The sequence below is a fragment of the Citrus clementina genome, unplaced genomic scaffold, assembly GCF_000493195.1.
Source record: "Citrus clementina cultivar Clemenules unplaced genomic scaffold, Citrus_clementina_v1.0 scaffold_1, whole genome shotgun sequence".
Lineage (NCBI taxonomy): Eukaryota > Viridiplantae > Streptophyta > Magnoliopsida > Sapindales > Rutaceae > Citrus > Citrus x clementina.
In genome coordinates, this window is record NW_006263303.1 from 2,897,692 (window position 1) to 2,918,303 (window position 20,612).

The following is a 20,612-nucleotide window of genomic DNA, read 5'->3' on the forward strand; positions in this document are numbered from 1 at the left end:
ATAATATCCTTCAGCCATAAGTTTTCTAGGTGATGATTCATTCAAGTAGTAAAATCACTTGAATTAATACAAGAAGTTATTTCAAAAGATCCGATATTCAAACCTCACTTTCATCAAGGTCAGTGAGAGATTTTATTTATATTTGCATAAAATTAATATATATACTAATAATGGATTTCTAGTCATATTAAAGTTAGTAGTAAATTAAAAGATAAAAAGAACACATATTTTAATACACTATAAGATAAAATATATTATATTAAAATCTGTATTTTTTATTTTTTATCTTATATGAGATTTTAACATGGTTAGAATCTCTAACTAGAAGAATTCTATACGTATATATAAGTTGGATTTGAGATTGAACTTCTAATTTTTCTCAATTTCCTTTTTGGCCAAACTTGTAGATAACTAGGTTCGAACTTTTGCCAAATGTTCATATAATTAATGCACATTCAATTATTTTGTATACTTTCAGATAATCTTATGTAATAAGTGTTTGCTGATACTGTAATTATTATTAATATTATCCCTATCCATAACAATAAATTAATGCCTAATCATAGGTAGTGCATATCTTACTTAAAAAAAATACCAAAAATTATCGCATCCATGAATTAGCAAATCCTAGCTGCTAAGACAATTATAGTTATTATATCAACAATTAATTGTGTACTTATAAATGTAAAATAAAATAACACTCTCACCAAAAATTAAAGATTTTTAATTACTAATATGGGTTAAAAATTAATAGTTGGTGAACAAAAATGAAAAAGAAAGAAGAAAACAAAATAAAATGAATATGGCCGTTGTTGGACTTTGAAAATTAAAGAACTTTAAAACATTTAAAACGGACGGCCAAGATGTCCACGTTTGTAAATCTCGACCGTTAAGAAACCAAACATGTTCGAACTTTAACCATAGGGTTTGAAACTCAGTTGTCCGCCCCTTTATGTTTGAATAGCATTCTAGACCGTTTCATTTTCTCTCTCTATCTCTCTCTAAATTCCCCACAATTCTCTCACTAAAACTCTTCCTTATTTCAAAAAAAAAAAAAATTAGTTGCATTTGCAGATCTTTAGTTCTTCGCTAATTCAAATTTCATTTTGGGATCTGCAAATGCGCACCGTTTCGTTCTCTCCACCGATTTCGTCTAAATTTCGAATCTTGAAGCTGAGTTCGGTGAGTTGCTTCGGGTTTTGTTTCCTTGAAATTCGAATTCGATTTCATTGATCTTGATTCTTGACCGGTAATTGGCTTTTTTGTTGTAAATTTATGATATCTAATGCTGTTTCATGCATTTTGCTGTTTCGTGAAATTTGAATTTTCTGAAGTTACTCGGTGGGTGATCTAGGGTTTAGTTGATGAAGTTGACAGTTTGTGTCTGATCATGATCATTGGTTTGAATTTATGAAGTTTGGTCGGCAATTTGAAGAATTTTCAATTCTTTGCCCTTCAGTACTGTTGTAAATCAGTTGAAATTTGAGCATTGATAATAATTTTATATCAATTAAAGATTACTTTCGAGTTTTTTTCTGAACTAACTATGGTAGATTAATGTGAAGCTTTCTACAGAAGGGTTTTGCTGGTCGTTAAGAGCTTAAGAATTTTTGGTGTAATAATTCATGAAATGATTGTCAATTTACATTTGGTGTTTAATTTTTGTGTCATAATTTTTATTCTAATAATTCAAACGGTTGCGTATTCGATTATATTTATCATGGAAAGTACCTTTTGTATCAGATCACTTTGGAATCTATGTTCCTTTCTTGGATATTCAACAAACTTATTATTTTCTAATTTTGATTGCATTTGTTCTTAATTATATGTCAGCTTGTGGTTTTGTCCTGCGGGAGGGGATTTCTAGCCTCATTTTAGGAAAATAGATAATGATTTGGAGACCAGATTCTGGAGAAAATTGTCATGGAATTGGAATCGGGGTATGCAGCTTTATTTGTTTGTCAATAAAGTATGGAAAGTGACCGGGTAATCTCTGCTCCTTCAGATGGACTTGGTGACGGTGGTCAGAGAATGCGATCTATGCATGGGTAATCTCTCAAAAGCATAAAACTCTTGTTGTTCACATGTCATCTTCTATGCTTTTGTCTTGTACATGTGCCACTGTTCCTTAGAGCATTTTCAACTGATGGATAAGGTCAGTTCTTTTAAGCTACGTGTGGTACTTGCTTTGCTCCTTAAGCTAAAAGATGGAATTATTGTTCACACATACAATTTGTACACTCTCTCCGTTTTTTTTTTTTTGGGTGTGGGGATGTGGGTTATTTAGCTCATAAATGTTATGCTTAGATGGGAAATTAGTAATTTAGTGAATTGTAGCACTTTCAATCTTGAAGATTTTAATTAGTTTTGCTTCTTCAAAGCTAATCTTTAGTGGCTTTCAGTGGGGGGAAAAAAAAAGCCATTTTTTTGTGTACTCACTTCCTCCACCCCCTTATTAGTGAGAATAGTTTCTACTGTGAATAATGTTAAGTCTTTCTGTACTCTTGACCTCTCTGCCCCTTCTAATTAGTAACAATAACTTTTACCATGATCGTGACTTTTTCTTTTTTTTTTTTTTTTTATAGGAGGACCAGTGGCCCTACAAGACGTTCCACAAAGGGACAGTGGACACCAGAAGAGGTGAATGTGTTTACTTTTAGCAGTTTATTTATTTGGTTTTCTGTGTCTATCATGTTTATTGATACCATCTTTACACCCCCTTCCCCCTCCCACAAAAAAAAATGATATTACCTTGAGTTTATCTTTGTTTTTAATAAGTTGCTTCTTTAAATGCCAAGATAAATTGCTATATTTATAAATAATTATAAATACAGTTATAAGTATAAGCTTGTATGTGTAGTTTTTTATTTTTCATTTTTTAACGAGATGGATGCTAATTCTGTTTTAGGATGAGATATTGCGGAAGGCAGTTCAGCGTTTCAAGGGAAAGAATTGGAAGAAAATTGGTAAGGAATGAGTTTATCTCATGTCTGCATATTATGAATTTATTAAAATATTTATCCAATGGTCTTTCCTGCAAATAATCCAAGTAGCTCAGCCAATTTACGCTCAGCTCTTAGTTGTGCTGTCTTTTGGCTCTTTAATCGGTGTTGCATGTGATACACATTCTAATTGTAGTTTGACTTGTTTGCAGCGGAGTGTTTTAAAGACCGAACAGATGTACAATGCTTACATAGGTGGCAGAAGGTCTTGAACCCAGAACTGGTTAAAGGTCCATGGTCTAAAGAGGTACTTTCTATAGTTGTTTCTTATGACCGTGCCGTCCCTGCAGTGCTATAGTTTAGCCAATTTCTGAACTGGCTTAGACTATACCAGCATACATGTTGACATTGTCAGCTAATTGTCATATATGTAATCAGGAGGATGAGATAATAATTGAATTGGTGAACAAATATGGGCCAAAAAAGTGGTCCACCATTGCTCAGCATTTACCAGGCCGTATTGGTAAGCAATGCAGGGAAAGGTATGATTATAGTGTTGTTTATGACGATTGGGTCCCTTTTTATCTGTTCACCTTGATTTGATCTCGTTCCCTGTCTTGTATTTAGTAAATTTAAATTATTGTAGGTGGCATAATCATCTTAACCCTGCCATAAACAAAGAGGCATGGACTCAGGAAGAGGAGCTGGCTTTAATTCGTGCACATCAGATTTATGGGAACAGATGGGCGGAGCTAACAAAATTCTTGCCAGGAAGGTAAGTCTATTTCTTATTGCAAGAAGAGAGTCAACTTCCAAGATGTCCTTGACTTTATCTAGATCTTGCTGTTTTCTCCCTCTCTGCCCTTGCATCACAATTGGTGTTTGTTTGGTTTAAGGTTCTGTTATTAGAAGAGTGAACGACTTTTATTTGGAACTTGCTGAAACAAAAATGGCATCCGATATATTTGTTCTTGTTTGATCAACAGGACAGACAATGCAATAAAAAATCACTGGAACAGCTCTGTGAAAAAGAAGTTGGACTCTTACTTGGCTTCAGGACTATTGGAGCAGTTCCAGGGCCTGCCTCTTGTTGGACATCAAAATCAACCTTTGCCATCATCTTCACAAAGGATGCAAAGTAGTGGAGATGAAAGTTGTCCTAAAGGTGGAACAGAAGGAGAAGAAGTATCAGAATGCAGTCAAGAGTCAGCAGGTGTTGCACACACTCATTCTGCTGGTAATGTGGTGCTACAAACGAGAGACCAGTTCATTTTTAGTGAAGAGTCGTGTCCAGGGAAGGATCGAAGCTCCAGTCCAGCATCTTGTACAGAACAATATTACACCTCACTTGAAGATGTCACTTTTTCCATTCCAGAAATACCTTGTGAAGCTGGCTGCTCTTCTAAGTTCCCTGAACAAAGTTTTGTCAATAATGCTGGGTCTTTTGCAAGCACACCTTACCAGTTTAATTTACAGGATGTATCAAACTTTTCGGCACTCGAATTGGGACATCAATCAGCGGGGTTGCCAGCTCATTGTATAAGTTCTCATGAAGGCCATGAAGTTGCTAATGTTCCATTCCAAAGCTCTATGGGACTTAGCGTTCCTAGTTCTGCTGGAAATCTAGCAGCTGGTTCAGCTAAACCAGAGAACATGTTGATATCAGATGATGAATGTTGCCGGGTCTTATTTGCAGAGGCAATGAAAGATGGATGTTTTTCCTTGGAAAATCTTCCACAAGGATTGAATATTGTTGACTCACTACTCTGCCGATCTTTGGATGTGCCAATATCTGAAAGTGACAGAACTTCATCCTCACAAGCTTTTTGTCCTTTAAGGCCAGAATTATTAGGAACTTCATGCAGTCAATCTTTTTTGTCTGGTCCAATGCTACTTTTGCCTGATGACAGTGGTTTCCTATATGGTCGAGAACCCAGTCAGTTAAATTGTCATTCTTATGGAACTCAAGAACAAGAACTTAATACAAATGGACAAGCTGGCTTTATCTGTACCAATGAATCTACCAATTCCCCTTGTGATGATGGTACTGATAATAGTGGCCTGCAAGAGTCATCATATCTTCCAAAGGATTCTTTGAAACTAGTTCCTATAAATACTTTTGGTTCAGGAGCAGATGCCATGATAAGTTGTCCTTCTGTAGAGGTTAAGCAAGAAGCACAAACAGAACAGCAGGATTCAGGAGCTCTTTGTTATGAACCTCCTCGTTTTCCTAGTTTGGACATTCCATTTTTCAGCTGTGATCTTATACAATCTGGTAATGATATGCTGCAAGAGTATAGTCCACTCGGTATCCGCCAGTTAATGTCATCAATGAACTGCATAACTCCATTTAGGTTATGGGATTCACCTTCTCGGGATGGTAGTCCAGAGGCTGTGCTGAAAAGTGCTGCCAAAACTTTTACAGGCACACCATCCATTTTGAAGAAACGAAACCGTGACTTACTTTCACCCCTGTCAGATAGAAGGAATGACAAAAAGCTTGAAACCGACTTGACATCCTGTTTGGCCCGTGATTTTTCTCGTCTAGATGTTATGTTTGATGATGGCGGGGCTAACAAAGCATCTTTGCTGTCCCCATCATCTAATCAGAAGAGAAATTCTGGATCCTTCATTGAAGACAAAGAAAATCTCAGTGGTGGTCAAGAGAAGGATAAAGATATCATTGTAAAAGACAAAACTTCTGAGAAAGATTTTGATGGTAGCAATTCCCAGGAAAACATGAAGCCAAAGACTGTTGATACTGATTCTAAGACCAAGATTGATGCTGATGCCGCTTCTGAAACCGTGAGTTATCTCATTGCCCTTTTTGGTGTTTGTCTGTACAAGTTATAAAGAAATGCTTTAAATTGTTGTCTTTTTGGACTATTATTGTAGCATATGGGAGAAAAGGTATTCAAGCTATAGGATTTTGACCTGTGTTCTCTACCTTGTTTTTTTTTTTTCTCCCTTAAAAAAAATGGAAAATTGTATTCAATATGTTGAAATTCTAGAGTTGGTGGTTTCACTGCTTTATGTAGTATTCAGAATTTTGCATCTATAGAACATTTTTAATTTTGTTTGTTCTACTATTCGCAGGTGAAAAAGCCTGCTAGCATCCTTGTTGAACATAATATGAATGATCTGCTATTTTCTCCTGATCAAGTTGGTTCCAAAGCAAATAGAGCACTGGGGTCACTTGCTCGAACTCCAAGAACTCAGTACTGTAAAGGCTTTGGGGTGACAGCAAATCAAGGTTTTTCCTCCGAACAATCACCTAGGAATACAAGCTCTCCGGCAGTGTGCAAAAGGAGTAATGAAAGTAGTGCCGGTGCAGTTGCTTCAGTACAAGCCATTCCATCGTTGGCGCTGACGGGAGAGACAACTACTACTGCTGGGAATGATGCTGGCACTGAAAACTATAACATGTGAGTTTTTGCTTTCCCCGTTATGATTTGCTGCTCCCTCTCCAGAAATTTATTCCCTGCTTATGTTTGTTTCCCGAAGTTGCTTGGCTGATAGTGATCTTTACCAGATTTGGTGAAACTCCATTCAAAAGAAGTATAGAATCACCTTCAGCATGGAAGTCCCCTTGGTTTATTAACTCTTTTGTGCCAGGTCCAAGGGTTGATACTGAAATATCAATTGAGGTACGGCTCTTGCTGGAGTGCTTCTTTTCCATATTTCATGAGATGTTTCTTAGTATTTGGTTTTTCTTGTCAGGATATTGGTTATTTTATGAGCCCAGGCGATCGAAGTTATGATGCCCTTGGATTAATGAAACAGTTGAGTGAGCACACTGCTGCTGCATATGCAGATGCACTAGAGGTCTTGGGAGGTGAATCCTCTGAAACACTAGTGAATGAAAGGAACTCCAAAAGTCCAAGCATGGACCAAGGGATCGAACATCTGCCAGAGAATGAAAATGAGAGTTCCCATTTGGACTCAAATGTTATGGTATGACTAGTTCTACATAACTAAGGAGACAATTCTATGCAATCTATCACTAGTCCTTTAAAGACTTTTGCACTATGGCTTGATGTCATCAAAATATGATCGCCAAAGACCCTTAACTGTCCAGATAATTCCATTCCAATGGATTCGCTGATAGAATGAAGAAGCTAAAGCTGAGGGTTGAAACATAAATGTGCTAAACCTTTTTAATAACCACACTTTTCTTTTCCTTCAAGCATTTCAAGTCTTCTATATATTACAATAGCATTGCAAACCTTACTGTGCTAAGTTTTTCTTTTCCTATGCATCTTTCTTTCTTTTTGCAAGTAAAGTGGAACATTGTGAATAAACAGAGAAAATGTGCTTTGACAGATGGAGCGGCGCACTCTTGACTTCAGTGAATGTGGGACACCTGCAAAGGGAACAGAAACTCGGAAGTCCTTGACTGGCGTAAACTTCTCAAGTCCCTCTTCCTATCTGTTGAAGGGTTGCAGATAGCTATTTCTAATGGCAAAAGCCTTCTGCTACCATAGCTTGTAGTTTATATATATGTTATATATGCCTTTTTTCGTTTTTGAATTTTTTTATTCCTATTCATTTTTATTGTTACAGTGGCCAAACTTCTGTTTGATTAATTGATAAACCTGATTGTTGTAGCGCATTATGCCTCCCTGATTATGTTTCCTTATAGTTGTAGAGCATTCATTAGGGCACAAGCTTATTCTTTGCTGCAGAAAGAAATGCATCTGGTTGAAAATGCAGGGGATTAAAATTTTGTGTCCAATGGTTATTTTGCCAAGCCGTTTGGTCACACAATGGCTGGGGTTGGCAAGGTTTGCAGAAATAGATGCGCTAGTTCAACAATGGAACAATTTTGCTGCAATGTAAATATATCAATTTGATTTTTATTTTTTTTGTGGGTAGAATATTTTTATTGCATTATTGCAACTCACTTCAGAAGCCTGCTGCTGCATCTGAGTGGTTGCTACAATTAATTCGTCCACTGTTTAACCAGGGCAATTACTTGGGATGAAGTCATCCTGTTGGCATGAAAAATGAGATTCTTTACGAGCAAAGCTTAAATTATTGGAAAATTCCCCAGAGTTGTTTGCCATCGTTCTTAGAATGAAGTGGCGGCAAATTGTACGTGTTCAAATCAAATCACTCTGTACATTGGACTCATTGAAGAATAGCTGTAATTAAGATCAACAAAAACAAGAATTAGCAAGTGTGGCACAACATGTGGGTTCCTGAATTTTTACAATTTCTTAAGAGATGATGCAATTTGTTCACTTGTACTTAACAAGTTTCTAATTTCTAAACCCGTCCAGAAATGACCGCCATTCTTTAAAAATTATTTCAGAGTTATGACATTGAGAATGCAACAATACTCAACAAACTTCAAATTCAGGGACCTATTTGTAACAAATGGGAGAATCTGTGGCTTTATTCGAAAATTACAAAAATAGGGACCCGAATACGGATTACAGCATTAAAATAGCAAACTCACGGGCATTGTATATGTTTCTTAATGAATAAACGCTTTTATTCAAATACTATACCTTCCTGCCTTTCTGGTCTCTTGGAGAAGTTGAACGTAACTTGGTCTTCAGTACTAAAATAATATGACTAAAATCCCTTTGGTAGCATACGACTCTTTCAACTACCAGATTCTAGCATTTAATTACCAACCTTTTATTTATTTATTTATTTCCTGAGGTAAAATTATTACAACAAAACAGAAACGAAGAACCCACCAACATGATAAAAGCCTCCGCGATGTCTGCTGGACAGAGAAATATTTTGGCAACAGAATTAGGAAACAAGTGTAACAGCTGCATGAATTGCATCTGCAAGATGTGGGACTGTTTTTGAGCTCAGACCCGCCATGCTAATCCTCCTGCAAAATAAGGAAAAAGGAAAAATCCTCAAGTGAGAAATAAAGCACTGTACTCGTATTATCTTGAGCTGTTCAAATTAACTATGCACCAGGCAATGCTTCCGAAAAAAGAATTTAAATAGGCAAGATATTGCACTAGCTTAAAATCGTACTAGGCGGTTGTACTCAAACCAGAAGAATAGAGGAGTGGGGGGAAGAAAGCAGTTTATTACCCATCAGAGGTCATGTAGATATGATAGTCTTTAGTCATGAAGGCGACTTGCTGAGGGTTCAGCCCAGTGAAAGTAAACATTCCAATCTGCTTAATAATGTGACTCCAATCACCGGGTGTACCTGCAATGTACCATATCTCTCAGAGAGAGGTTAATGGATGTTCTAAACTCACAGAAGTTGAGGACGCAATTTAAGAAACCGGACGCTTATGGCATGATCAATTAAGGGACCGGAAAGATCATAATAGAGCTGACATACGCATATGAGAAAATAAATAAATACGGAAAACAGATAAAACTCAACAAATGCTCTTACCTCTAGCACGTAAGGCATCAAAAAGTTTCTGTCTCATGCTGATGATGCGATCAGCCATTGCCTTCAACTCAAAAGTCCACTCATTGAACAAGTCCCTGATCATGAAGCAGTCAAAAACTCAAGGAATATTTTGAGAAAGCATGATTTCCAGAAAAAATGTCACTGATGTTTTCCATTGTCATCCAGTTAAAATGTACACAGTGAAAACATTGTATCCAGTTAATTATCTGTCTATAACTTGATCGGTTTTGATGATTAATATAAGCTCCCCTTGAGAAAAGAATATAAAGAATTCTGCTTTCAATAGTTTAGCTTCTCAGTTCATACTCTTCTTTTTCAAGTTAATTGAGCCAGGTATGAAGAAAAGTTTGGAACATTTACCTGTCCCTCAAAATGGCAGCAACAATAGATGCGCCGTGAATGGGTGGATTTGAATACATGGGCCTGATCACAAGTTTCACCTGGCTCTCAACCCTGCCTGCCACATCAGCTGTCTTGCAGACCTAGAGAGCATTTGGAAATTATGGTAAACTTCAGTTAAAAGAAAAGCTGAAGATAAGAATATCCAGATAAGCAGCAAATAAACAAGGAAAATTTGTCCGCTTAGAAAATTCCTACTTTCCATCATATTGATAAATAGATGCCAATTCTCTAAGGGAAATTATATTGTATCAAACAGAAGATTATTCATTGAGATCCACTATAGCGCAAACTAGAAAATAGATTTTCAACATCTAACAGGTTATGAGCAGTTACTGTATTTGGGATCTTACAATGCTTAGAGCCCCAACACGTTCCCCATAAAGCCCCAAGTTCTTTGCATAACTTTGAGCTATAAAGCATTCACCACCATCAGCAACAAACATGCGAACAGATTGCGCATCTGAATCCAGACTTCCACTTGCAAAACCCTAAAATGATAGAAAAACGTTCAGTCCCACATCAGTTGGGTTGAACAGACATCAATAATCAATTCAACTCTAAGCTTATTTTAGAAACACAAACGTCCATTTTTACATAGCAACTCTGCGCCACTACATCCCCACCTTTTTTTTTTCCCCCTAAAACTAATTAGCTTTATTGCACCTGGGTGCATACCTGATAAGCACTATCAAAAAAAGGTAGCAACCCCTTAGATCTCATCAGCTGCCTGATTCGTTCCCACTGCTGAAGAGTGGGATCCACACCAGTGGGGTTGTGAGCACATGCATGGAGGAGCACAATAGCACCAGCTGGGGCAGAACCAAGGTCTTCCAACAAGCCTATTAGCAGACACAATTCAATCATGATGGAAAGAATGATATAAATAAAACAAGTCCCAATCAGATTTCCAACAAGCAAATTCAAGTCTATTGATCATTATGCAGGAAACACAAACAATAAACAAGGACATATAGAGAATGGTTTCAACCTTGGAAGTTAAGACCACGTGTTGCAGGATCATAGTAACGGTAAGATTTCACAGATAGTCCAGCCAAAGTGAAAACTTTCGGGTGGTTTCCCCATGTTGGCTGGGGAATGTATATTGTGCGCTGAAGAACAAGATAGGCAACAAAAGGGCAAAATAAACCCAGAAATTATAACATACAACAATCACCCAAAACATAACAAGTAATGTTTACACCACCAAAGAAAGAAAAAAAAAAAGTATCTTACTTGATGATAATGTCTAGCCAAAAATTCAGCTCCAACTCTCAAAGAACCAGTACCGGACAAGCACTGAACTGTAGTAACTCGATTCTCTCGGATAGCAGGGCTATATCACAAGCAAGAAAAGCATTACTCTTGACTAAATTACTTAAACAACCAAATGAAAGTATTTTACATAAAATAGAAAGCACCTGTCAGCACCCAAAATGAGCTTAGCACTCAATTTATTGAATTCAGCCAATCCAACAATAGGAAGATATTCCTTAACACGGGACCTACATATTACATAACAAACAAATAAAATTAAACTCAATCACTTTAACTTCATAAAGTGCAAATTTTGCAATATTAAACAAATTCAATTAATTAATTTTTTAAAAAAAAAGAAAGAAAGAAATTCTACCTGTCATTAACAAGCTGCTGCTCCGCTTTTCTCACAACATTCAAAACCAAAGGCTTGCCTTCCTATTACATACAATACACACACACACACATTTCATTATTTTTCTTATATCAATTATATGTTTTAGTTATTTTTCTAATTTCTTCAAAACTTCAACAAAAAAATACCTCAGTTCGATAAGCACCGACTCCCAAATTCAACTTCAACGGACTTGGATCCTTGTTATACGCAACCGTCACCTATTACCACCAAACAGAAAGAGAAAAGAAAAAAAAGCGTCATTTATTTTTTAATTATATTTATTTAATTACAACGGAGGGAGAAGAGAGAGAGGTGCGTACGCCGAGAATGGGATCTTCGGGGGCGCGAACGACGTGGGAGAAAACGGAGTCGTTTTGATTGGCGGAAGTTGGGGAAGCTGCGATTGAGTTTAGTTGTTGAGGGTCCATCCTCGCAGACGATGAGAGGTGTCTGAACAGAGCGTTTAGTCTGCGATCAGTTGCTGAGCCGTGGCCTCCGCTTGACATTTTCAGCTAAGCTCCTTTATTTATTTCGCTTTCGCTTTTCGGGCAAAGTGTTAAAGAAGATGATGATGAAGATGGGGACTGCGTGCTGGGTTTGTTTTCGTTTTTTATATAAATGACGTGAGGTCAAAAGTTTCAGCTTTCGATAACAAAAGCTTACGCGGCGGGTGACGGTGCTGGTGTCTGTTATTAGCTGACGTTATTATAAGATCAAAACGGGCCCCACTACCTTTTTCCGTCGAAGTGAATATATCAAATGGTATACCGTATACGTTTACCATTTGTATTAGGGTGTGTGGCTTACGAAACTTTAGCAAGGTCCTATGTATTGATAGTTAACGAATAAATGGATATAAATCGTTAAATTTGACACGATTGTTAAATAGATCGAATTTAAATTAATATAATTTTTGTTGAGTTAGGTTAAAATTCTTAATTTATTTTTTAGAATAATAACATGATTATATTTTCTGTCCTGAATTAATTTATAGGTTCTAATTATTAAAATTCAAATATTATATATAATTATCTTCTTAATTTTTTTTAAAGATGAATATATACACAATATTTTTTTATAAAATTTTATATAAATTTTGACTTTTAATAGTATAAAATATATAAAATATTAGTAGATACACACATATAGACAAATTATTAAATAACCCATTTATTTTGTGTTGGATCAAAATTTTAATATTTTATCATAATTATTAAATATATCATATTTGATTCTGACTTATATTTGACACTACACAAATAAAATAAGAATTCGACACTACACAAACACAACTCGATAACATATTTTATCAGCTCTATTGACAGTATAGGATAGGTGGGACCTCTTTGCCACCGTCCCTCTCGGAGAGTGAGGTGGTGATGGCAATTTTCGTGATATGTGAGAAAAAGCTTTGTGTGTCGCGCGGGTCGAGGCGCAGTAATTACTATGCTCGTAAGGCTACCATGTAGCCGTCTCTTTACGATAAACTCGTTAATCGTCCCAGGAAGAGAATCGGGTCGAGAATGGGGCAGTGGCTTCTTGCATGGCTAAATTAAGATTTTGTCAACTTCTTGGAAGCGTTAACGTCTGTGTGGATAGGAAGATTCTTGGGCAGCTAAATAATAAATTCAAACCCACGCTCCAGCCAGTCGATGAATTTTGAGCAACACTTATTGACAATTTAGTAAATGTATATCTATCCATGCTTAAAACATCTATATAGAGTGACTCATTGTCCTTATTTAAATTCTTCAATAACACAAGACTCTCAATATTTAACCTCCAATTTGGTCCAGTGACAATATTGCAACAAAGAAGTTTGAGTGCAGAGCTAATCCACCCAACTCAAACAATAATGTTCTGGGGAAAAAAATAAAAAAGAGCTGATTTAGACGAGGGTGACAGCTGCATGGATTGCATCAGCAAGATAAGGAACTGCCTTAGAGCTCAGCCCAGCCATGTTAATCCTCCTGCAAATTAAAATTAAAGATAAAAACATAAAAGATACAAATCATTTTTGGGAATTCCAAGATTTATTAGGTTAGCCAAGCGAAGCTACTTCATTAAGGTGATAGAACTTGAAGAATGCATGAATAGTTCGAGTAACATTTCTAATTAGGGTGTTGATGATGGACAGAAAACATAGTGATTTTGAGAGTTTCAATAAAATATCAAAACAAACAGAAAATGTTGCTACCCATCAGGTGACATATAGATGTGGTATTCTTTGATCAAGAAGGCAACTTGCTCTGCGTTCAATCCAGTTAGAGAAAACATTCCGACCTGCCTGGTTATATGGCTCCAGTCACCAGGGGTACCTGCCAAAACTGAGAGATGTTACAAACCCAAAATTTAGATGAAACTGCAGACTACATCCTCTTTGTACACAAACTAGGTGCATGAGCTGATCAGTTAGCAGCAAGTCAGTAACCAAATTAAAAGTAGTACTCTATTTTAAAATATCACAGAATTAAGCAAGTCAAAACATCTTTCCACAGACAATCACAATTTATGTAGTTTCAAGTCACCTACATTACAGTTTGATTATCAAGCAACATTAATTATTCATTGATATGTATGTCCACCAATTATGACAGTAAAATTCACCAGCTTAGTTGAGTAGTTAAGGCCAGCGGAACTTAATTGATAGCTTGTGTTACCTCTATCTAGCAAAGCAAGATGCAATTGTTGGCGCAAGGTGGCAATTCGATCAGTCAATTGCTTCAGCTCAGTTACCCACTGACTGTACATTTCCCTACAGGTAACACCAGAATAGCATCAATAAGGAAATGTCTATAGCAAGAACAACAAAGCATATTTTTGCAATCCATATTTCATCCTATCAAGATTTAACAGCTACATGTATATAGTGTTGGTCATTTCCATTCAAAAAGAGAGACCAAAAAAGAAAAAAGGGGGAAAAAATCATAAGGCCTGTTTTTATATATAATATAAGATTTAAACACATTGTTTCTAGAATATAGTGTACAATATTCACTGCCTAAATTTACAGGAATACTGTATACTTTGGTCATATGAATAGAATATTGTTTGGTATAAAAGCAGCAGACATCCATAAGCCAAAACACCTGAATGACTGAGTAGTTTGCTACCTACCATCCTGTAAGGCACTCAGAATGTACACACCATGAATGTATCTGCTGTTTGATAAGCAAAATGTTGTATCATTGCTAAATCCATAAGCCATAATGCCTCAATCACTTAGTGAGAAATTCAATACCTATCCTTCAAGATAGCAGTCACTATGGATGCACCATGAATGGGAGGATTCGAGTACATAGGTCTAATCAAAAGTTTCAGCTGGCTCTCAACCCGGCTAGCAACATCAGTTGTCTTGCAAACCTATAAAATAAAACTTGTAATCAAATGACATGCCATAGAAGTGGATTCTATGCAAATATCTATGACAGAATGAGAGTACAAGAATTAAATAATGCTAATAAGTAAGCAATGTCTTATACAGGAAAAAAGAAAGAAAGAAAGAAAAAAAACAAGAAAATTACTCAGAATACTTTGCAGGTCAAGAACTGGATTTGCACAGGCGATACAGACACACAGTGATAACAGTAACTTCAGAAGGAGATTATCTTAATGTCTTACAACACTTAGTGCGCCAACACGTTCCCCATATAGTCCCATAGTTTTTGAATAAGACTGAGCTACTAGACATTCACCACCGTCAGCGACAAACATGCGAACAGGCAGTGCATCAGCATCCATATTCATGACAAAACCCTAGTTTGAGCGGACTCCATCATTATATCTATCAAGCTCAGTGGAAAACTGAAATTTTAAGCTTTAATCAAATAGTTGCCTACCTGATAAGCACAATCAAAAAAAGGTAATAGCCTTTTTAATCTCATCAACTGTCTGATTTGCTCCCACTGCTGGGCAGTTGGATCAATTCCGGTAGGATTATGACCAGATGCTTGGAGAAGCACAATGGCTCCTGATGGAGCAGCACCAAGGTCTTGCAACATGCCTTGTCACCCACCAAAGTATACATGCTATAAGACACTTAAAAGCAATGAAAACAAATAAAAAATACCCTGCCCCATAACAGACCTTTGAGAGAAATATCATCACTTTTGGTTATAGGTAATTATTCAACAGACCACGCAGCTCTTTAAATGATAACAAGGCATTGTTGCAATCACAGATCAATATTAAGCAAAGATCAAGATAAAAATTCACGCAAACTTAAGACGGTTACAATAAGTATGACCATATGAATGTAAAGCTCCATCTAGAGATTTAGCACGGAAGGTGATGATAGTTGAATGGTAAGACCTTAAGATGCAGGTAGTTTTGATCTTGTCCCACAGAATTCTAACCTTGAAAGTCCAGCCCATTTGTTTTGGGATCATAGTAATGGTAAGTCTTCATAGCTAACCCTGCTGCAGCAAAAAAATTCGGATGATTTCCATATGTTGGCTGGGACAAGTACACTGTGTGCTGCAAAAATAGGGAGTCAACTGATACAATCATACGCATGCATAACTGAAAAGAAGAAATACAAAAAACTCAAATTTAGTAAACGATTTACTTGGTAGTAATGTTTTGCTAAAAAATCAGCTCCAATCCTCAGTGAGCCACTACCAGATAAGCACTGGACAGTGCTCACCCTGTTCTCCTTGATAGCAGGGCTGCCTCCAAACCAAAAAATATATATGCAATTTAACAAGGAAAAAAGTTTTCATATTTGTTTGATAATACAAACGGGGCGAGCATAAAATGTAGTGAGACAGCTTTACCATATTCAAGTTTGCAAAATACATTCCGCATTATGAACTTCCAATATCAAAGAATACAAAAAATTGTCAGATCAATACTTCTGTCGACAGTACCTGTCAGCACCAAAAATAAGCTTGGCACTCAATTTATTAAATTCTGGAAGACCCGTAATGGGCAAGTACTCCTTATCGGCAGACCTGAATATCGAGGAAATTGGGAATTTAAAATCACCAATTCACTTAAAGACACCATTGCTACGAGAGAAGGGAAAGAAATACCTTACAAGTCATTAACTAGTAACTGCTCAGCTTGCCTAACTGCATTAAGAAGCAGTGGCTTTCCTTCCTGTAATTTGATGAACAAAGTCAATCAGTGAAATTGTTTTTTTATCAAAAATAAATAAGTGTAAAGACTGAAACCCACCTCTGTACGATAAACGCCAAAGCCTAAATTCAGCTTCATTGGGCTGGGGTCTTCTCTGAAAGCAGCCATCACCTGTGGGGTATGTAAATGTAATTCAATATGATAAGAAACTAAAACACCATGAAATTGTAAAAAGCAAAGCATCACAAAGGAACCAATAACAGTGGCGACGAAATCAACTTCAATTATAAAACATGTAGTAAGCTAGTTTAGCTGGGTGGCAAAAGATCAAATATGTTATATTACAACAGAAAATTGAGAGTTACCGCATAGATGGGAATATCTGCAGCCCGAGCAACTTGTTCAAAAGCAGAATCGCCATCAGATTCCTTTGCTTTTTCAGAATTCTTTGACTCCATTTTGTATGCTGAACTTGAGAGACTACGATAATTAGATAAAGAGTAATGATACAGCCACAAACGATGTGTGTGGTTGATTTTTTTTTTTTTTTAGGTTGTTAATTTTTATAACTCTTATTCATAAGTCGATAATGATTCTATTTTCATTAAATATTGTGCAACTTTCATGATGCGTAGGCATAAATAAAATATATACAGGAATAGTCTTTTAAAAATTTCAGCTTCCTTTGTTTGATAAGAAGGGAGAATTGAGTGGGATATACCCATTTCTTTCAAAATATTTGATATATACCTAAAATTATAACACTCTTAAATTTTACACATATATACTTTAAAAAATTAAAAAATATATAAAAATAACTACAATTAGATCCTCATAAAACTAAACCCAACTCCTCGAAGTTAGATAAATAGTATAGAATACTCAACTTCAACCAAACCATACACAATTAGTAATTTAGTATAAATTATCGACTTTTTCATGTTAGTCGGGTAAATAATCGAGAATATTCGACTTCAATTGAAATAAAAAAATTATCTGAAATTTTGTTGATTTTTTCAAATAAGTCGAGTAAATAGTCAAGAATACTCGACTATTTAACCAAACCATACACAATTAGTAATTCAGCATAAATTCTTGACTTTTTCATGTTAGTCGGGTAAATAGTCGAGAATACTCGACTTCAATTGAAATAAAAAAATTATTTGAAATTTTTTTAATTTTTTCAAGTAAGTCGAGTAAAGAGTCGAGAATACCCTACTTTAATTTAACTTTACCCAATATTCATTCAGCAAAATTTTTTGACTTTTCATTGAAGTTCGGTAATTAGTTGAGAATACTCGACTCAAATTAAAATGAAAATTTTCCTTTTAATTAAATCAGGTAAAAAGTCGAGTATACTCGACTTTGGTTGTGTTATTATGTAGAAGTCATGAGAGAGAAAGTAAACGTAAATAGATGGTTTTTTTAGATTATTTTTTACTTTTTACACTTTCAGAAGGTATATGTTTGTAATGGGGTATAGATTTGGTATTTAAACACAAATGGGGCATATTTAAATAAAAAAAACCCGTAGTCATTCTGCAAAAAACATATGAAAAATATAACTGGTGCAACTTTTAATTTCAGGTTTGCGAGCTAGCTTCAGTCAGCGCAGCAATCAAATGGGTAAAAACATACAGTAATTAAGCTAGCTGGATGGCAAGAGAAAGACATATTTAAATTATTACAAAAGAGATTGAAAGTTACCGCAAAGATAGGACTATCTGGAACTCCAAGAATGTTTTCATAAACACAAAGCAGAATTGAAATTTTTTTTTTATTTAGTATTATAAATAAAGTGCTGATTTGGAAAAAAAAATGATAACAAAAAATGGGGCATCCATGCAAGTACTATGTTAACAAGCAATTAACAGTGGCATTCAGGTGGATTCCGGTAAATTTTCACAGCTGCAGCAAGCGTGTCTTGAGGTATCAGGCACAGGCGAGTTAGGCCTGACCAAAAATGACTGAATGATAGAGGCTTGTTCTGAATCATTCCTGTGCCTTCTTTGCTCAGTGCCGATAGCCCAGAGACTGATAACTACTAGTGCGAGGACATTGATCTGTAAATATGGATACCACAAAATGTCAGTCTATTTTGAAATGAGAACAATGTTTCATTAACTAAATGGTACTAAAATTGGTAGACAAGCATTCCGTCATTATCCAAATCAAATAACAATACGAGCGTGTCATCTCTATCTGGTTCTAATCAACTTCCATCAGTAGAAGCAATATCAGGAATACAGGATTTGTTACCTGTGGCACCAAAATCAGAATTGTAACGAACCGACACATCTTTAGATGGAAGAGCAAGAAGATCTTGAACTTTGTATGGTATTTGTCAATTAACTTGGCAAATAGCTGTGACAAATCCACATGCTTGAAAAATAAATCTAATGATAAGAATGAGAGTAGTTCTGCAATCCTAACGAAACAATCTTGTAAAAGCATACCATTTTCCAGTCCATCCTGAAGAATATTGCAACAACCACAGCAAGTTCAAGTAAAAGGAGGGAGATGATTGTGACAATGTACTAAAACCAAGTTGAGGACTAACTTGATGAGCCAATGAATAGGAATAGTAAAAGAAGTACAAATAAAATTCTATAAAATCATAGCTTATGCATCAGCTTGTAAAATGGAAAACAAATATGATCAGCATCGTATATATAAATTGGGTTTTTTTTTTTTCCCTCACTAAGCACGCAGTGGAAGCCAAATCCTCCAGAAAGAAAATTTCAATTGTCATTTAATAATATATTTCTGAGCAAGGGTACCGGATATGAGGTAAAGAAGCTCATCAGAAGGATACTATACAAAGAGTAGAATGGCTGATACAATTTGAAACCATATGACCAACGACTGTGCTCAAGCAAGCGGCAATTCCGACACCCAAACATGTGAGTATAAACCTGTGATCAAACAAAAGAAACTTTTTTTACAAGTGTGGTAAATCATAAATTAAGGGTGAAAAGTGAATTTCCTAAGACGATGTATGCCAATCAATTTCCAATCCTAAACATGCGTGTATAGACTCTGTTTGCGCATGAAGAAGAAACATGTTGCATATGTAGGAATGACATTTCAGTTATCTCATTTCCAGGTTCTCTTAGTTCCATTAAAAACATGCTTGCAATTTCCACAATGTTTAAGAAACTACGGCTCGGTTTGGAATTGTGGTGTCATGGCTTCGAAGCCACAATTACTGTAAAATGGAAACACTAGTTATCAAGTGAAAGTAGATAGATGCTTTGGTAAACTTTTAGTAAGAATAATATATAGATTACTCATCAAACAGCTGTCTATCAGGTACGTTTACCAAACAATTTTAATAGCATAAACATTGCTTTGGAAGCACAACGTGCTACCCAGCTAGAGAAACGTAGTCTGATTAATGACATATACAGAACGGGAGCAAATAGACAACTTGTTGAAATAATGGATAAATAATTTTATATCTACTAACTTAAGAGGAATCAATTAAGAAAACATACCCCAACCAGAACAACTACCAAGAGAGCGACTAGTGAGCTACCCACAATGAAACAGCCACTACTTGGGCAAAAAGTTTTATGTTTCAGCATAACCCATCTCATCAGCCATCATCAAGAGATATAAAAATAATAATAATAAAAGGAGGCTCTAAATCTAAATAAGCGAATGAAGCTAATAAACCAAACAAGGATAGAAACTAAAACCATGGTCTGGGAAAAGATGCAGTTGCTGGAAGCTGAGCAACACCACCATTCCATTTCTTTTGAAGCCACAGGGAGTAAATAATCATTCCAATAGCTAACAGAAGAATTATCAGGTTCACAATCCTTATGGACTTTTGCAAACAACACCTGGCACACCTCACCATTTTTGGTTCTGCTGCTGTTCTCTTATTACAACCTCGTCCTTTTTTCCTTCAACAATATAAAGAGAGACACAGCGTAACACCGCGCAGTTGAAAGTTTAGTGCATGCTTTACCTACCGTTCATACGTTTTCAACATGGCGATACATAGACCGCTGGTACCCTTTACTTCTTAATTTCTTTCTCATCCAATCAAGATTGCGAACTGCAAACCCAACTCAACATTGCACGTTGAAATTGCATACCATATATATATTTTTTAATGGTTAAAATAGAT

At 35.9% G+C, this 20,612-nt stretch overlaps 4 protein-coding genes and 1 long non-coding RNA gene across 15 annotated transcripts; 1 reads left to right on the forward strand and 4 right to left on the reverse strand.

Moving 5' to 3' along the window:
• The first annotated feature begins 874 nt into the window (after nucleotides 1-874).
• On the forward strand, nucleotides 875-7,554 carry LOC18054900 (transcription factor MYB3R-1). 4 transcript variants are annotated; one of them, XM_024178461.1, is made up of 12 exons: nucleotides 875-1,249; nucleotides 1,834-2,048; nucleotides 2,586-2,640; nucleotides 2,909-2,966; nucleotides 3,155-3,249; nucleotides 3,381-3,484; nucleotides 3,589-3,717; nucleotides 3,929-5,747; nucleotides 6,039-6,367; nucleotides 6,475-6,589; nucleotides 6,663-6,896; nucleotides 7,266-7,554. In XM_024178461.1, exons 2-12 carry the CDS (start codon nucleotides 1,972-1,974, stop codon nucleotides 7,389-7,391), a joined length of 3,141 nt encoding a protein of 1,046 aa, XP_024034229.1. In that variant the 5' UTR covers nucleotides 875-1,249; nucleotides 1,834-1,971; the 3' UTR covers nucleotides 7,392-7,554. The 4 variants fall into 4 exon arrangements, with proteins under 4 accessions (XP_024034229.1, XP_006450634.1, XP_024034230.1 ...); XM_006450571.2 differs by having other exon boundaries at nucleotides 875-1,182; XM_024178462.1 differs by having other exon boundaries at nucleotides 875-1,182; nucleotides 7,226-7,374.
• A 255-nt stretch (nucleotides 7,555-7,809) lies between these two features.
• On the reverse strand, nucleotides 7,810-12,107 carry LOC18054901 (aspartate aminotransferase, cytoplasmic). 3 transcript variants are annotated; one of them, XR_002904017.1, is made up of 13 exons: nucleotides 11,716-12,107; nucleotides 11,542-11,613; nucleotides 11,375-11,436; nucleotides 11,163-11,246; nucleotides 10,978-11,077; nucleotides 10,733-10,853; nucleotides 10,420-10,583; nucleotides 10,095-10,232; nucleotides 9,703-9,824; nucleotides 9,322-9,416; nucleotides 9,006-9,144; nucleotides 8,651-8,793; nucleotides 7,810-8,086 (listed from the first exon to the last, which is right to left on the reverse strand). XR_002904017.1 is itself a non-coding variant. In XM_024178464.1 (12 exons), the coding sequence occupies exons 1-12, from the start codon at nucleotides 11,899-11,901 to the stop codon at nucleotides 8,709-8,711; spliced, it is 1,368 nt and encodes a 455-aa protein (XP_024034232.1). In that variant the 5' UTR covers nucleotides 11,902-12,107; the 3' UTR covers nucleotides 8,274-8,708. The 3 variants fall into 3 exon arrangements, 2 of the variants coding, with proteins under 2 accessions (XP_024034232.1, XP_006450636.1); XM_024178464.1 differs by lacking the exon at nucleotides 7,810-8,086 and having other exon boundaries at nucleotides 8,274-8,793; XM_006450573.2 differs by lacking the exon at nucleotides 7,810-8,086 and having other exon boundaries at nucleotides 8,274-8,793; nucleotides 9,006-9,126; nucleotides 11,716-12,102.
• A 941-nt stretch (nucleotides 12,108-13,048) lies between these two features.
• LOC18054902 (aspartate aminotransferase, cytoplasmic) lies at nucleotides 13,049-17,030 on the reverse strand. 6 transcript variants are annotated; one of them, XM_006450575.2, is made up of 12 exons: nucleotides 16,840-17,026; nucleotides 16,574-16,645; nucleotides 16,434-16,495; nucleotides 16,264-16,347; nucleotides 15,963-16,062; nucleotides 15,751-15,871; nucleotides 15,235-15,398; nucleotides 15,017-15,151; nucleotides 14,637-14,758; nucleotides 14,056-14,150; nucleotides 13,593-13,713; nucleotides 13,049-13,365 (listed from the first exon to the last, which is right to left on the reverse strand). In XM_006450575.2, exons 1-12 carry the CDS (start codon nucleotides 16,930-16,932, stop codon nucleotides 13,284-13,286), a joined length of 1,251 nt encoding a protein of 416 aa, XP_006450638.2. In that variant the 5' UTR covers nucleotides 16,933-17,026; the 3' UTR covers nucleotides 13,049-13,283. The 6 variants fall into 6 exon arrangements, 3 of the variants coding, with proteins under 3 accessions (XP_006450638.2, XP_024033232.1, XP_024033233.1); XM_024177464.1 differs by having other exon boundaries at nucleotides 13,593-13,722; XR_002903851.1 differs by lacking the exon at nucleotides 13,049-13,365 and adding an exon at nucleotides 14,513-14,556 and having other exon boundaries at nucleotides 13,621-13,713; nucleotides 16,840-17,030.
• Nucleotides 17,031-18,312: 1,282 nt separating this feature from the next.
• Nucleotides 18,313-18,949, reverse strand: LOC18054903. The gene is made up of 3 exons (XM_024178467.1): nucleotides 18,931-18,949; nucleotides 18,734-18,838; nucleotides 18,313-18,537 (listed from the first exon to the last, which is right to left on the reverse strand). The coding sequence occupies exons 1-3, from the start codon at nucleotides 18,943-18,945 to the stop codon at nucleotides 18,355-18,357; spliced, it is 303 nt and encodes a 100-aa protein (XP_024034235.1). The 5' UTR covers nucleotides 18,946-18,949; the 3' UTR covers nucleotides 18,313-18,354.
• Nucleotides 18,950-18,971: 22 nt separating this feature from the next.
• On the reverse strand, nucleotides 18,972-20,281 carry LOC112095874. Its single transcript, XR_002904018.1, has 3 exons — nucleotides 20,176-20,281; nucleotides 19,290-19,389; nucleotides 18,972-19,011 (listed from the first exon to the last, which is right to left on the reverse strand). It is a non-coding gene; the product is annotated as an uncharacterized LOC112095874 (long non-coding RNA).
• Between the last annotated feature and the right edge of the window lie 331 nt (nucleotides 20,282-20,612).